We start from the raw sequence: 16063 nt of genomic DNA on the forward strand, positions 1-16063 counted from the left end.
TCATCAGCAGCTTCCCTTGGGCTTTGCTGCAGAAGGGGCAGGCAGGATTCTGCAGCAGTTTGTGTATCTTCTGGAGCAGAGCTTTTTTTTTTTTTTTTTGACATGATCCTGCTCTTTTTTTTTTTCCCCTCTTTGTTGTTGGGTTTTTTTTTTCCCTTCCTTCCAGCTCATCATGAAAAACGTGTGAGTTTGGAGCTTGCAGATGGCATGCTGGTGATTTTACAAAGGGCTATTTCTTGGGTCAGTTATCCCTGCTCTGTGGCTGCCTGCCCTTAAATATGCCGGGATTCTGGTATGCTTCAGAAATACATGCACACTTCCCTTTCAAGATCTGAGGCTCTGCTCTGATCAAAAGAAATAAAAATCCCAACCACCTTAGGCCTAAATGTTTAGATCACAAGCCCTGGGACATGGGAGCGTGGGGAGAGGAAGGCTTGCTGCTTGCGCGCTCTGCGCTGCCGGGGACCCCTGCAGTGACGCCCGGCTGCAGTGAGCACTGGCTGGCCGGTGGCACTGATCCAGGACAGCAAAAAAACCCCAGTGATGTAACAGCAGTGAGTTCCCTCTGCAGCTCTGCCGCTGGGAAAGGGAGGTTTCCAGTCGGATCGGCTCAGGCAGCCCTGTCCCTGCAGGCAGTGGGGAGGGACGGGTGCTTTGCAGGGTGGTCTGTCCTGCCGGTCTTTTAGATACCTGATTTAGGACGGGGTGAGTCGCCTCCGTGGCAGCAGCTGTTCGGTGGTGCGGAGGGTCTGGGCAGCGCAGAAGGTGGCATCAGTGCTGTAGAGGGTCGTTAGTTCATGCCCAATGCCTGCGAATGCTTTGCAAAGGAGTAAGTGTGATTTATTCTGTCTGTTACTTGTTTTACAATCTGCTTGACAAGTTCTTGTGTGGGCTTTCAGCAAGTCCTCACCTTTATTAGTTTGCTACGGGAAACGTGTTAATCCAGCCTGTTCTTACCTAGTACCAAGCCACTTGGACTTACGTTGAATGTTTGCTAATCCTCCCAGTGGATGCCTGTGGTTTATACTGGATCAAGCGCACAGAAAATCAAGTGTATTTCAGCAGCAAATGTATAGAATGAGCGGGCTTGATTTCCCACTGCTACACAGCAAGGTTTACAGCTCTCGGAATGGACGCTGGTTTGGTACCGCCTTGGGAGCCGCCGCATCTCGCTCCATCACCTCCGCTCTCCATCCAGAACCATGAATTTAGCGTATAGCTGGGCAAACCCTAGCAGATGTGATGGCTGCTGCTTGCAAGCGCAGCAGTAATTAAATCACTTCTTAGTGATTTAGTGCACCTTGTGTCCCTGTTGAACCATACAAGAAACTATTATTTTTAAGTGCTCCTCAGAGTGGTGGGCGGAGCAGGGCAGCCCGGCAGCTGCTGGGTCCTGGGTGCTGCTGTGGATAATCCTGTTGAATTTAGGTGAAGCCTGTGTTGCTGGGAAGTGAGCTTTACCGTGTTCCCAGCACCTCGGTGAGGTGGGGAAGAGCTGGTATGTGGGTTTTCTTGAAGATCTGGAAGATGCACCGGAACAAGCGTAGCTGCATAGCGGTACGTGGATGCTGCAAGGGGCAGACATATCCCTCCTGGTTTTGTGGGATGGGCTGTGCGCTGCTTCAAGTGACTCAGCGTCAAAACTGTTCTCATGTGTTTCAGGGTTCAGCGTTAGTGCAGTGATTCGAAACACATTAGAAAAAGCTGGATGCTGCTTTTTGAATTCCTCAAAGCTTTGCTTTCCTTGGGTTGGTTTCCCTGTAAGGAGACCCGTGTGATGGCACCGTGCTGAGCACAGCAGTAGCCGTCTTTGTGCCCTCCTCTGCATTTTGAGCTTTCCGATGCTCAGCTCGGTGAGCAGCAGGGTTGGGGGGGTTGGCCGGTTCCCGACCTGCTGTGGGTCACGCTCGCAGCCCCTGCTCAGACTATGGCAGGTGCAGAGGTGCTGCTGTTGCTCACAGCCTCTGTCTCTGGTCCCTGTTAGGAGGTGGCTACAAATACTGAGTGGAGCTGTTTGCGTTACTAAAATAATTGTGGAAACATTATCTGGCTGAGATAATTAATTCCAGATGCTTTAATGTTAGTAGCTTGGCTTAAGTTACATAAAGAAGCAACATTTTTTGTCTTTTTATATCCAGAAAACATACGCTCAAGTGTCCCTGGCTTCCCTAGTAGCAATTCCGAGATATATATTGCTGAAATGGAAATGAGCAGAATACTAGCAGCCTGCCAGCTGGGTTTGGAAAAGGTTGGCATGCGACATGGGTCCCTGAAGGGCCACCAGGTAGGTTAATGGTGCTCTGAGAGGAGGAGGAGAGCAGCACCCATGGGTGCTGGTGCTGGCTCTGTCCTGCTTGCCCGTGGGGAGCAGATGCTGCTTGAGCATCCTCTGCAGCTGCCCGGCGATCAGGGACTGCCGTGTTTTGCTGGGTTTTGGAGCCAGAAGAGCAGCGCAGGCTGTGCCTCCTCCCAGCAGCAGGTCAGGGTCCCCACCTGCTGCCTTCGATGCTGCTGTTAAGGCTGAATGGCACAGAGAGAAAAGGGGGAAGGGAATATGAAGAAGATCATTGCGCAGCATCAGAAATTATGTGTGTATTTTGCTTCGAGCCCAGACGCTGCTTTTGTCTAGTCAACCAGAAAAACATCTGCGTTTTGTTGTTCCAGCCAGCCCATCAGTAAACCACTGCCTGGCCATCGCTGTCTGTCCGTGCAGCCGTGGTTTCCTTCTGTGCAGAAGTTGTGCAGATGAACCCCGTCCTCTCCTCCGCCTCGGGAGGGCAGAGGCTGCCCTGCAACTTCCCAGCGCTGCACCTGGACACTGCTTTACCAGGTCCTTTCTCTGGTCTGCACTGAGATGATTTTCTGGGCACTGAGTCAGAGTTGAGACTTAAATAATTTATTTGTTGAGCTAAATCTCAGTGAGATTTAGGCTGGAATATAAACCTGAGAAAGACAGGGACATCAACACTCTGGTCTTTCTCTCGTCTGCTGAGTATCAGGCTTTTTATATGGTGATAAACAGCTCAGAAATGAAATTGGAAAAGCTGTCTGGGTTTCACAAGATGGCTGTTTAGTGCCTCCTGTTCACTTGTTTTCCTCTTCTTATCACATCAAAGAAGAGTGAATCACTTTCTCCTTAGAGGATTACATTATTCCAGAAGCCTGGAAGGACCCGCTCTGGTTACAGGCTGTTACTGGAGGAGATTTTAGATGGAGAGGAGAAAACAGAGCATTTTTCTTATTTGCACCTGTTAATTGCAGTTTGGAGCTTCAGCTGCATTTCTGTAAAACTTCCAGAACCTTCCAGAATCTTAAACTCCCAGCAGCACATGAAGGGACCACCCTACCTCATCCTTCACATTTTGCACAGAAATGGGATTGTCCTGGGGGATTTCCAGACCCAAACAGTGAGACCCTGAATGGTCCCGGAGCCAAAAGGAGTTTCCCAGCGAGAGGTGGGTACGGTGCCAGCAGCGGCGGGCGGCAGGGCTGTGCCAGGGCTGCATCCTGCCGAGCTGCGTGGTGCTGCGTGGTGCGGGTGGCTGTGCGCTTCCCACCGCTGGGGCTGTTAATGATCGTTTCAGATATTCACTGGATAGCGCTGAGTGTCCGGGAAAAAAACAGCTAAAGGGATGGTGGCTGTAGCTAAGCTGCGCTGTGCTGGGCTGGTCCCTGCCTGGCAGAGGATGCTGGGGTCCCCGACCATCCCGGGGTCCCTGAAGCATCCCAGGGTCCCTGACTCGTCTCCAGCGCAGGAGGGATGGGGTGTGCAGCCTGCGCAGCCACCAGCATTACGTCACCCGGAGACACACTCACTGGCTGCTGGTACCCGGAGGGCAGGACACTGCTGCAAGCAGCGTTAACCCCTTCCTGAGCATCCCCGGTGCCACTGGGGTAGCACAAAGGGACCTTCACAGGGCTGAGCGTTGGCCACCGCTGTCTGCAGAGACAGGGGGTGCCTTCTGGGCAGGGGTGCTCCTGTTACAGGAGCTTGGTGGATCCTCCTGGGGCCAAATCCAGCTGCTTTGGTTGTTCTGGGGAACAGCAGCAAGAAGCCAAATGAGAGCTTCAGGGCTGAACCAAGCGTTTACAGCCTGCGTAGATTTTTGGGACAGGCATTTTACTGAAGATTTAGGTTATACCAGAGGGTAGTGCCAGCCCAGCCATCCGCACACCCATCAGGAGCTTGCTGGAGCACAGATGTACATGGGAAGGGTTGGTGGTGTGTGACCTCCATCAGCTTTTTTGCTAGAAATGTGCTTGTTGCAGCCCCTGGCATGAGGATAGCCTATGGATGGCATGAAGCGGGTGGCAGACTGGGCCACCAGACTGGACAGCCACCACAGGTTCCCCTTCACAGACCCACCTTTGACCCCCGGGCAAAGCCCTGTGGCTGCGCTCTTACGTGCATAAGAATTTTTGTGGATTTGCAGAAGCTGCTGCCAAATCTTGAGGGGTTTTGGCTTCAACAGCCAGTAAGGAAATACTGCAAATTCTTACTTTTCTGCACAAAGTGGTCCCAGCAGTGCCAGCTAAAAACGGGGATTTAATTCTGGTGAGGTTCTTGTTTGTTTTAGAATAAAAGGGTTTGGTGATGGTGGCCTGTCGAGATGCTGTCCTCTCCGGGACCAGCTGCCTCCAGCTCTTTCTCTGCTCCGTCGTGCAAGAGGACGCCTTGGCAGACGCTGGGTCCCAGTGATCCTTGCCACAGGATCCAGGGGCTCTGGTTTCAGATCTCCTGCCAGTGGCTTGTGCCGGGGCGACAGCAGGGTGCCCACAGGACTCTGAGCTCTCGAGCACCCTGTGCTGGTGACTGGGGATGTCACCAATGTTGCCTGGAGCGTCTTCAGTCTAGGAGGGGTGAGGTGAAGTGCACAGGTACCCTTGCCACCAAGATGTGGATCCTAAAGGTGCTTTTAGGTTCATCCAGCCAGCTTGCCTGCAGGTCTAAACATCAGGCCTGTTAAATTAAAACCTAACCCATTTAATATTTTCTTGGCATTCCCTTTCCTCTTTAAACCCAGATTTGGAAGTATAGTTTTTGGCTTACGGTTTTACAGATTTTACTAGAAACCATAAAAATGGAATAAGTAGGCGTAACATGGTCAGTAAATCTGACCTGAGGGTCACAGAATCTTGTGTGTGGGTAGCAGCTCATTACTGTGACTGTCCACCACTGTCTGCAGCCCCATCCTTTGCCCTTGTGGCACCATGCTCTTTTTCTAACATCTTAAATTCTGCTCTGCTATCAAGAAGCAATAGCATCTATAACATCTACTAGCATCTATAAAATCTGTTAGCTTAAGTTCATAAGAAGATTGGGCATGTGGTCCAAATGGCCTGCTAGATACTAATCTAATAAACAGAAAATGAAAATCATGCTTCTAAATTGCCTTTTTAAAGTTGTCGTGTGCCACAGGAGAATTCCCCTGTGAGCTGGCAGTAAGAACAGTATCAGGATCCGCTGGAGTTTTCTGGCAGTTATCTTTCCACTGACTTTCCTAAGCTGATGTATTTATGGACACTGGACAAGATTAATTTAGACTGGAATGTAGGTAAAGAAAAGATGCCTGACTAAAGCCTTCATTACAGAATTATTTTCAGAAGAGAAACACTATGCAGGATTAATTATTTCTATCTAGTGTATTAAAAGGAAGCATATAGAAAAGAAATGCCTTCTCCCTTCAGCCAAGTGAAGCATTCAGTTTACAGAGATGATTAACCATGGGAATTTTCTGAGTATATTTTATTACCACGTAATCTTCTCCAGGGATAGTTGTGATTCTCAAGAGTGTTGGGGTCCACTTACTCTTTTTCCTCAAGTGCCCTTGAGACCCACTTTCAGACTAATGGCCTCAGGTTTGTTGTGCTTTTCAGGCTGATTCCACTTTCCAACCCTTCGTTTAAATAAGCCCTTGATTGATAGAGATATTTTTTTTTAAACGCCATGTCTCTGGCTGGCTGGATAAATAAAGGAGTAAATGCTCCTCCGGCGTAATTGAGCTTCTGCAAATGGTTTGGCAGTTGGTGGAGGCTTTGCTGCAGTGGTGCAGGGGGAGCCGCAGCATCTCAGTGGTGGCACATCACCAGCCAGCGCCAGAGCTGCGATGGCAAGGCGTGTGGCCCCATCGTCAGAGCCCTGCTTGGAGAATGAGGCATCTCAGTGGTGCAGTGCACAGTGAGGACACACACTGCCCTTGTCCTGGGTCCTTGGGGTGGCAGCGAGTTGCTGCTGGGAAGCCGCCTTGCTGCCATGCTCTGGCTTAAGGAGGGCAACCCAAGTCCCCAGCCACTTGCTGTGGATCAGCAAGAAGTGACTTACCTTGTGGTGGTGGGTCTGCTGTGTTTGGGTGCTCCGTGACGGTGCTCACATGCAGGTAGGTCCATCCCTTCCCAGCACTGCATCCTCTGCCGGAGGGGCTGGAGGGACCAGCAGGGCTTTGGGAGTCCCTCGGAGGGGTGTGGGAGGGATGGTGGTGAAGAGCATTTGCAGGGCGGAGGGCCAGGGCACCTCGTGGCTCTCTGGTCTGTTGGGTGGCACCCCCGAGAAGCTGTTGCCCAGGACCGTGGGTTTTTTCCAAGAACAGCATCATCCAGGGAGCATGGTGCTGGCTGTGCCCTTCAGCAGCGCAGCGTTTCTTTCTTACTTTCAGTGAAAGCAGGCTTTTCACCCGAGTAAAACTGCAGGGTCCAGCTGAGAAGTTTCTGCTTGAATTTTCGAAAGGTATTTTTTGAGATGAAGATGATTGTGTTGCTGTAATAGGGTAACGATTCTCTGCAATGCACCTGTGTTGTACTAATGAACTTTCAGGCCATGCCATTTGTTTCTGTAGAGTTCTCGTTTCCTACCATGGCATTATTTATCCTCTGCCACCTGCCCAGTTTGGTGCAGTTGAGACTTTCTCTGTTGGTCACCCCAGCCTCATGACACTTTCCATCCCCAACTCGGGTCACGCGTGGTAACTTTTTCTTCTCTCAACACCCCCAGCACGTCACAGAGCCTTGGAAGCTCAGGATCTTGCCTGTTCCATCTGCTTTATAACATGTTGCTGGCTACCTAAGAACTCCTTCGCTCTGCTTTAGGTTAAGAGGGATGGTTTGGGGCTTTTTGGAGCATGTTCTTGCTTTTCCTGCAGCCCTGGTTTCGTTGCGTTGGTTGGTCATGCCCTGCACATGCCCTGACTGCAGGGATGCTCGTGTGTCACTGTCAACATTTGTTTGGAACATGCCAGGGCTGATACAGCCTGGGGTGACCGTGTCTCTCCCTCTTTGAACCGAGTCTAGGGATGAATAACTAAAGCATCAAAACATAGAGGGAATGGGAAAAACCCTCCAAGACGTATGAAATTCCTCTTGTGCTGTGGAGATCTGCTCGGGCAGGGGTTGGCCCCGATGGAGATGTCAGGGCAGCACATCAGCCGGGCTGATGAGATCCCAGCCTCACAAATGCCCCGGTGAGGAATTTCCTAGCACCGCTTTTGCTCTTTACCTGACTAGTTCCGCTTTTTTAAAAAGGAGGAAGTTTTCTAAACAAGCCAACTAGAAGCCCTTCGCTATGGATAAAGGGAAACGGAAAAACTGGTAATTGAGGTAATTAAGAGCTTGACTCTTGCTTTCTCTCCAAGAAAGGAAAAATCAATGCAGCGCCTGGGCAGCCGCAGTGATGCCATCAGCAGGAGGGGGTGCAGGCGCTCTCCCAAGCTGAGGCAGATGCCAGGGCACAGCGTGGCCATGCTGCTGGCTCTCGCCAAGGTTGAGGAACAAGTATTTTCACCAGTCTTTAGAAAACCGTCGCCTTGAGCCTGTACCTGATATTGCCAGACTCTTCTGGGCGCCTGCTGCCCGCAGTGGGCATCGCTTATCGCCCACGTCCCGCACCGCAGGCGGTGGCTTGCCATCCTGAAGCAGGTAGGAAGTCCTGCATCCATGCCTGGGGCTGGAATAGGAGAGGAAAACTAGAACACAAGGCTAGAAATAAGAAGGAGGGATTGATGCCTATGGGATCACTGGCGCCTGAACCTGGGATGTGAAGTGTATTAGTACATAATGCAGAATTCACCCCAGATTGATGTGAGTTGGTGACGTGTGTGCAGACATCCTCATCACCCAGCCTGGGTTTTTTCTTTTTCCACTGAGCAGCTATTTGGAAAACGTGGATGTTTCCAAGGGGGTTAAACCCTGTTCCTGTGCAGAATCAAAACCCTGATGATGTCCCTGCCAGCCCCAGCTCTCAGAGCCCAGCAAGAGATGGGCAGGAGATGCTGGCGAGGGCAGCCTCCACAGTTTGTTCCCTTTTTCTAGCTGCATCTCCACCCCAGTGTGTCTGGGCAGCACAAACCTTACAGCTTTTCAAGCTCAAGTTTTCTTGATCTTATTGTAGATGAGGAGGGGTGCACAGCATGGTCTGGTTTCTGTTTTGCTGTAAATCAGGGCATGGGTTTTTCCAAAGAATTGCTGTCTTGTATTAAATTGTAGGATCTTTTTCTTCCACTGTTTCTCCTAGCTCAAGGCAACTGTCTTTGCAGTCCTTGATCTTTGTATCTGAACACCGAGAAGCTCTTGGCAGGTGTGTTAGCATGTGTCAGGCAGGAATGGGTTGATTTTTAGGAACATGATTTTATGCACTAAAGCAAATCCAGAAATTGACGGGAGGCTGCGCACCTCCAGGCGTCGCATCCTGCTTGGTGTTCCCAGAGGCTCGGGGTGCCCTGTGTGAGCCCCAGCATCTGGCAGCCTCCTGCACCCCTCGGGGCGAGAGGGATGCTCATAGGAGCAGGCACAGCCTCTTGTGCAGCTTGCTGAATTATTTACAAGCCATAAAACCCTCGTGTTTAACTAAGTGCTGTGGACGAGTCAGGGGTTCAGTCTGGACCAGGCTTCCAGCAAGACTTTGTAGGGTTATACAGGCTGCTCGTTGTATAAAAAAATAGTTTTGCAGTTATTTCCGAGGTGCTGTTGGGCAGCACGTGTCAGCACTGCTCGAGCCACAGCTGAAAGCCACCAGACAGGGCAAAGTGTCCCAACGATGGACGCTGCTGCCCCTGCAGAGGTGCAGAGCTGGCCCTGGAGTCTCATCTCCCACCAGTGCAAATCAGGCTTAGCTGAAGTTATAAAATTCATGTCAGCAGCAAACTGGCAGAAGATGCAGAAGAAGATGAAGAAGGAGCCAGATGCAAACCCGCAGGTTTTGTTTTCTGATAGGTATCCTGCGTCAGGTTTCAGCCTCTCTGAGCCTGGCCATCACTGGGTGTGCGTAAGCTGTGGGTGAGGTCTCGAGGGCAGCATTTATCTTCCTGGGATGGAGGAGCACAGCATCCCCCAGGCGTGGGCATTGCCCAGAGAGGCTCCAGGGGATGCCCTTCTCTCATCCATCCAGGTGACGCCCTTTTCTCCTCCATGGCTCTGTTGGCCTTGGAGGTTCCATGCCGAGGGGCTCGGTGGGCTGCACACCATTTGAGATGTCTCCGTTTTCGTTTTCCCTGATCTACGAACAACAGGCTTGGGGTTAGTTCTTCACCAGGTGCCTTCTTTGGGCAGTTTCTTCATTTCTGACCTCCTCTGCTGATATTTGAAATGGTGTCAAAATGGCATGAACGTGTCCTGGCATCCCCATGTCTGAGTTAACTCCTCCCAGCCCATGCTGCTGGATCAGTGTGGGGACACAGGGTCCTGCCCATGAACAGAAAACTCCAAAAGTAAAGTTTAGTGGCGGTCTTAAGGAGATACATGTCATAGTAATGCTCCTTCCTTGTGGGACTAATGATTAGCAGTGGAAGCAAGCTGCAGTGGATGGGAGCTGTGCAGGCAGCGCAGTGCTGCGGTAGCCGAGTGCTGCAGCATTTACCAGCCCTCCCTGAGACGTGTGTTTCCAGACGGGGGGAGGCACCTGTCATCGCTACGTTGGCATCTTTCAAACCTTTTAACTGAGCGCCAGCGAGCATGTGGAGCGTGCTGTTAGATCTTTGTATCTTAATTAACTTGATCTTCATCATCAGTGATGTGGTGAGTAAATGAAAGGAACTGTAAATTCCAGTTGCCGTTAAACCAGAGCAAACTCCGTTTAACGACGCAGTGTCGGGAGAAGCTGAACATGGAGCTTTCGTGGCGGCAGTGCTGTTATCATCAGCGGCCCCAGGAAGCTGCCTGTGATCTCTGCATCACCGGGGTCTGTGCAGAGCCAGGACCTGGGGGATGAAACACACACTCAGGTTTTGGAGGGACCAGCAGTGTTTGGCAGGCGGCTGTGTGGAAGGGGAAAGTCACTCGTCCCCCATCTCTGAGCATCAGCTTCTCCCCTTTTCCACGAGATGCCGCAGTGAGAAGGCAGAGGCTGCGCGCACGCATTGGTGCCGACCTGCCCAGCTTGGGTGGCCACTGTCCCCTGCACGCCGGCAGCGCGGTGGCTCTCTCGGCAGGCGGGATGGTATGTACTGCATTATAGATAACCCACAGAGGATTCTGCAGTCGGCGTCAGCATCCTTACCAGACTGAGTGCGTTCCAGTGGCTGTCAATACAGTAAATGATCTGTTCAGGCCGCTCCTTTGATATGTACACAGAGCATTAATCTTCACACTTTTATGCCAGGCTAAAAATGGCAGCTCCTTTCTCCCGCCGTCCCGAGCATCCCCGGCTGGCCCTGTGTCAGGCTATCACCTGTTGCAGCCAGCTGTTCGGCGAGTGGCTCGTGTAACTTGGCTTCATGAAGGCTTACGGCGCCGTCCCCTGCCTGCTCGGGCAGCTCTTTGCAAGGGAACATTCATCGCCCTTGGAGGCTTTTATTTTCTCAACAGCTTTGAGCTTGCTCTTGTAAGGCGGCTGCGTCCCGCCTGCCTGCTGCTCGCCGGGGCACTTTGCAGAGCTCAGCTGGCCCTGGGCTCGTGGGATGGAGGCGTTCAGTCCTTGGAGCAACGCATGTTGTGCCGGCGACTCCGGTGTGTTTCGGGGCTTGGGAGCTCCTTAGATGATGCTCCCGAAGCCTGACTGGAGCATGCCTGGTGTCAGTGTTATTCCTGCTGTCTGCATTAAATACAGACGTTACTGAATCCCCAAGCCCTGTCCTAGATTACAGTGAGCTTGTTTTACAATCTGGGGACTGGGAGCTGTCTTTTCATGGGGTTATTTTCAGATCCTGAACTGAGGTTCGGGAGATGTCCTCAGGGCATTGGGGCATGTCTTTATTTTCAGTTTCCTGGTGGGGAAAATAAGGCAAAAGAGGCAAAAGGAAGCCCTTTCTTGATGTATCCATCTCCATGCAATCAAATTATTGCTTCTGTGGGTGGCTCTGGAAGTGTCTCCAATGGTTGTGACTGCAGAAGAGAGCAATTAAAGTACAAGTCTGGGTCTGGAGAAACTCCAGGTTCATTTTCCTCTCATGCCAGATTTCTTTCCTGATCCTGGGCAAGGCAGGTAGGGTGCTGTTCCCGAGGGCAGCTGTGCACAAAGATCTTCTTTTGGCATGTACAGACCTTGGAGCATCTGGTCCCACGATTCAGCTGGCTCCGTGATGGACACGATGGCTTTGCCCCAGACACATCACAGAGCACGAGGCACTTGATGTTCCCATATTAACCTACATATCAGGACAGAAGGCAGATAAAAGTCTTGCAGGGGCCAACAGGCTTCCCAGATGGTGCTGGTGCAAGAGCAGGGCTGGATCCTCTGGATTTGCATGTCAGAGAAGCTGCTCAGAAGGGGGTGATGCGCTGCAGTGGGTTGCTGTTTGCTTGTTTGTTTCCTTGCAGCATCTTTCTGTGTTGACGTTTGTGCTGGGAGGTGCTGGGAGGTGGTATTTCGGGGAGGAAGCGTGTGCTGTGCAAATACTGCAGTGAGCTCCAGCTCCCAGCTTTGCAGAGATCTGTCAGCTGGCACCACGGGCTGCTTTTCACTTCCAGCCTGTCCTCTGCTTGCATGTCATTACGCATGACACTGTTGACATGTGCATGGCAAGTGTCATGCATATTGCTGCAGAGTTGCCAAGAAAAGGCAGAAGAGCTGACAGCCAGCGCCTGTCGCTTTCTGTGCAGGGAGTTTGCAGCAGATGAGGCAACTCCTCTCCCTGTCCCTGTGGTTGTGATTAGAGAGTGCTCAGAACAAACCTTGCAGACCACTGGGGGATGTTCTCTGTTGCCGAGCCTGCCGAAGTGCTGCCCGGCACAGTGGGAGTGTGGCACTGAAGCGTATGGCACACCGGAGGCATCCCACGGCGGCGGGCAGCAGGCAGCCTGCTTGCAACGTGGGGCTCGGTTGCAGGGGCTTGGCTAGAGGGTGTTTTAGATCAGGGGTGTCTGGCGACTGGATACCTGCACAGAGTGGTTCGGGCATCTCATCTGAGCAGCCCAAGACCAGGATCTGTTTTCTGTTGTGCCCTGGTAAATCAGCAGTAGTTGCTTGAGGAGTTAACGGCTGGAGGAGTTGCCGTTGCTATCAGTATTCGGACTATCGCATCCATTGGACTTAATTTTTCTCATATAAAGAGTTAATTTCCATAGATGGATGGTAAAACTGTTGCTGTAGGTAAAGGGGAGTTGCCACGGACCCGTGCTGGGACGGGCTGTCAGTGCAAGCCTGTGGGTTGGTTTTGGTGCGGTGGGGCTGGAGGCGGAGAGCCTGGCCCAGACTGCCCGCAGCCTCGGGGAGCGGGCAGCAGGCAAAGCTGGGTGGCTTCTGGTCACCAAACCGTAACTCCTCGTCCCTGCAGTCGGGTCCTGGCCTGGGTGTGAGGGGAAGCACTGGCAGAGCTGAGGCTTCCTCCAGTCCTGGGGGACCTCTGGAGAGACAGGACAAATGCCTCTGCTCCTGCTGAGCATTTTGGGCCGGGCACAGTGGGGAGAAGGCGGTGGCTGAGCTCTGGTTTTCAAATGTAAGTAGGACAGAGCAATGCACTTAAATTCATGCACCGGGCAAAGAATCTCATGCACGGGGCGCAGGGTGCGTGGTGGTGCCAAACACAGTGCCTGCGTGCTACCATCCTGCCCACAGGGTGGAGGGTGCTGGGTTGGCAGCACGGCGAGCAGGAGCCCTTGCCTTAGTCCTGTCCCTGTGTTTATCCCACGGCTCGGGCACATCCAGCCTTTCCGAGGGCATGGAATGGCCTTGCATAGCCACGGAGCAGGGATGGGCTGGTGCCATGGTTCCCCTCGCTGGCAGAACCTCTGGTTCCAGGCAAGAGCATCACTATTTGTAACGGCCCTGGTCCTGTGCTCACATGTCCTTTCCACATCAGATTTCCTGGTTTCACAGGCAGGACAATGTATTTCTCCCAACCAAGCTATTTCTGCCCTGATGTGGCATTTCTGTGCAAGCCTCTCTGCAAGCCCCCATGGGGAGCAGCAACTCTCTAACATCAGGGGAGCAACGTGAGGTTGATGCCAGCAGCTGTAGCTGTAGGTCGATTTATTTGACTCAGGAATCTAAACATGTAGGAGGCTGCTGCCACCAGGCTGGTGCTAATGCAAGGCGGGGAGGAAGAAAGGAGCCATGCAAAGTGGAAAAGTGGCTTAATTTCTCCTGGTGTGACAGGGAATTGGATAACTGTTGAAGAGCAGGTGTGCTCCCGCGGAGAGCCCGGTGCAGAGCTGCCCGCGTGGTGCTTCCCTGGGGCTGCTCCGCAGCGTGGAGCCGTGTGGCGTGCGGGCGGGTTCGTGCTGCACAGCATCAGTGGGTGTTCGGGAAGAATGAGATGTGGGGGTAAAGCCTGCGTGTGGCACTGGTACCGCTTTTATTTCTGAAGGGTTCGGTGTTATGCCACCGATCTACAGGGAAGCATACACTGAGGTAGATGGAGGCAGAGGCCAAAACCCAAATTCCTGATTCCCAGACTGCTCGTTCCCCTCCTGGTCGCAGCCTGAGGCGGGTGGCCATGGTGCCACATAGGAAGCCAGCCCCACGGGAGCCGGAGCCATGGCGCAGTGGGGTGCAGGCTGGCCCTCGGCAGCAGGCGCGATGCTGGAGCCGTGCCACCATGCCGCCACCTCCCTGCGCTGCCTGTCTTTGGGACACTGGGAAAGCACGAACCCCAGGTTTGAGGTCCTGGGAAGGGGAGCTGGCAGCCAGGCTGTGCTCAGCGTTTTCTGAAAATTGGCTTGTTTTGATGCATCCCAACTCAAACCATCACATAAGGCGCCCACACCGGCAGTCTCTGGGGCTGGGACCACGCTGTAGTCCTCAGAGCATCCGAGGCACAGCAGACAACACCAAATGCACAAAACCCCTTTGCTTTTGTTCTTAAAGTCAGGTTTGTACAAGGCGTCGTTGCACCCTCCATGGCAAGAAAAGGGACAGTTTTGCAAGTTCCAGCTCTTTCTCAACCTCTTCTTCTGTTCTTCCAGGATCATACCGCAGCTGGAGAACTCGCCTTCACAGGTTTCACCAAGCAGCCTGCCTGGCTCCGAGATTTCGGAAGCTACAAGGACTTACTTGCAAGGGGTGAGCCGCTATGACCTGGATGAGCTCGATGCTTGCTGGTTGGAACTTGTTAATATGGAGCTCAAGGAGATGGGTGAGTATTGCTGCTGTTTTTCTCCTTGCCTGGGCATCCCGGAGTGGGCGTTCATGCTTTTTAAGTGATAATGTGGAACAAAAGGTCTTGAAGAAGAAATCTTCGTTCAGGCTCTCCAAAAGAGACGATGTGGATTGCTGCAGTGCAGGAACTTGAGTGTATCTCGATGCTCCTCACTCACGTAGGAGTTTTTGGACACGGTGCAGGAAGAACGGGGCAAACCAGATGATGGTAGGAACAGTGCAGCGTGTCCTGTGGAGCAGGGGTCTGATTTGCAGAAGAACCAATAGATTCAGATCACTCATGACCGTGCTCCAACTGCGTGACCATCTTCATCTCCTGTAGCGATCCCTGCAGCATCTGAGCTGCAGGAGGTGTTGTGCAGGGCGGGTGCGTTGAGCCCGACTCCTCTTTGACTGGCCAGATCTGAAAGCATTTCTGCAGCATCTCTCCAACGGGGCAGATGAAGTCAGAGGAAAGAGGATTTCCTAGGCACAGTGTGTAACTCTCAGAAATGCTGGTCCTGGGTTGTCTCTTTCCCAGGTGTCTCTGAGTATCATGGCATAACGTTGCCTGCATCGCTGCTGTTACATCACTGCACATTCTTAAAATCCATTCGTGCGTTTCAGTTGAGTGCAAGTACCTGGGCTTGGAATTTGACCACTGGCACTAGTGCTTAGCATGGTCTGCTGGGCAGATTTGCTGGCACAGGCACGTGGGTCTGTAGTCCTGCCAGACTGTGGAGGGATTTTCCAGTCCTTGTTAGGTAAGGGTTGCTCTGGTGTGGCGGCTGCCGCGCAGGTAAGAATAACACCACAATAAAACATTCACCTTGTGAGGTCGGTGAAAGCTGAAGCGTGCCTACATGAAGTATGACTCCCCATTGCAAAGGTCTTCCAGGGGGTGGGACAAGGTATGTTACCGAGTGCTTGAGCAGATGGGGTCATACACTGCTGAACAGGAGGGTTGTGCTGAGTCTCCCAGCCTGCTGGCTAAGAGCTGCAGTGAGTTTCAGTAAGATTGCAGTAAGGTTTAGTTTCAGGAAACTTGCACAGGAATGTAAACGAGCTCAGAAGCAGGCCACTGCACTGGCTGGGCTTGGTTGCAGAAGATCTCTGTTCTTCTGATGTTCTCATAATTTGCAGCCAAATTTTGTTACCATGATCTTTGAGACCTTGAGAAGGTTGTAGAGGCTGCTTTTACAGTTTGGCTAATTATCTATTATACGTATCCTGTATATTGGATTTCCCGTAATCTCGGCATTGTGGAGCCCATAGTATCACTAGCAAATCACCATCAGCTTTGCCCTCATTAACTGGTCCTGTATTAGCAGCCTCAGCTCTGTCATTAGCACACCCAGGTTTTGAGCTCCTGGCAGCTACAGCCAAGTCCCTGGGCAGAGCAGAGGGTGCTTCTGGGCAGCCCCGAGTGGCCTGGTCCCGCTCAGGTACCTTGCTGAAGGTTCACCCTTCCTGACGCTGCACAGCTGCCGTTACTGCATCAGGACAGCAGCCTGTGCTACACTGGGCATCCTTCTGACTCCGCCGGGCTTTCACCGTATCCCC

General features: G+C 52.3%; 1 protein-coding gene across 3 annotated transcripts in view; it reads left to right on the plus strand.

Annotated features, from left to right (window-relative positions):
* JADE2 (jade family PHD finger 2) overlaps positions 1–16063 on the plus strand; it is an 83945-nt gene that overhangs the window by 29252 nt on the left and 38630 nt on the right. For all 3 annotated transcript variants that reach the window (XM_040603154.1, XM_040603152.1, XM_040603155.1), the window contains one exon: positions 14329–14498. In XM_040603154.1, coding sequence (XP_040459088.1) covers positions 14329–14498 — 170 coding nt within the window. The remainder of the gene's footprint in view (positions 1–14328; positions 14499–16063) is intronic.

Source organism: Falco naumanni, chromosome 8 (assembly GCF_017639655.2).
Source record: "Falco naumanni isolate bFalNau1 chromosome 8, bFalNau1.pat, whole genome shotgun sequence".
Lineage (NCBI taxonomy): Eukaryota > Metazoa > Chordata > Aves > Falconiformes > Falconidae > Falco > Falco naumanni.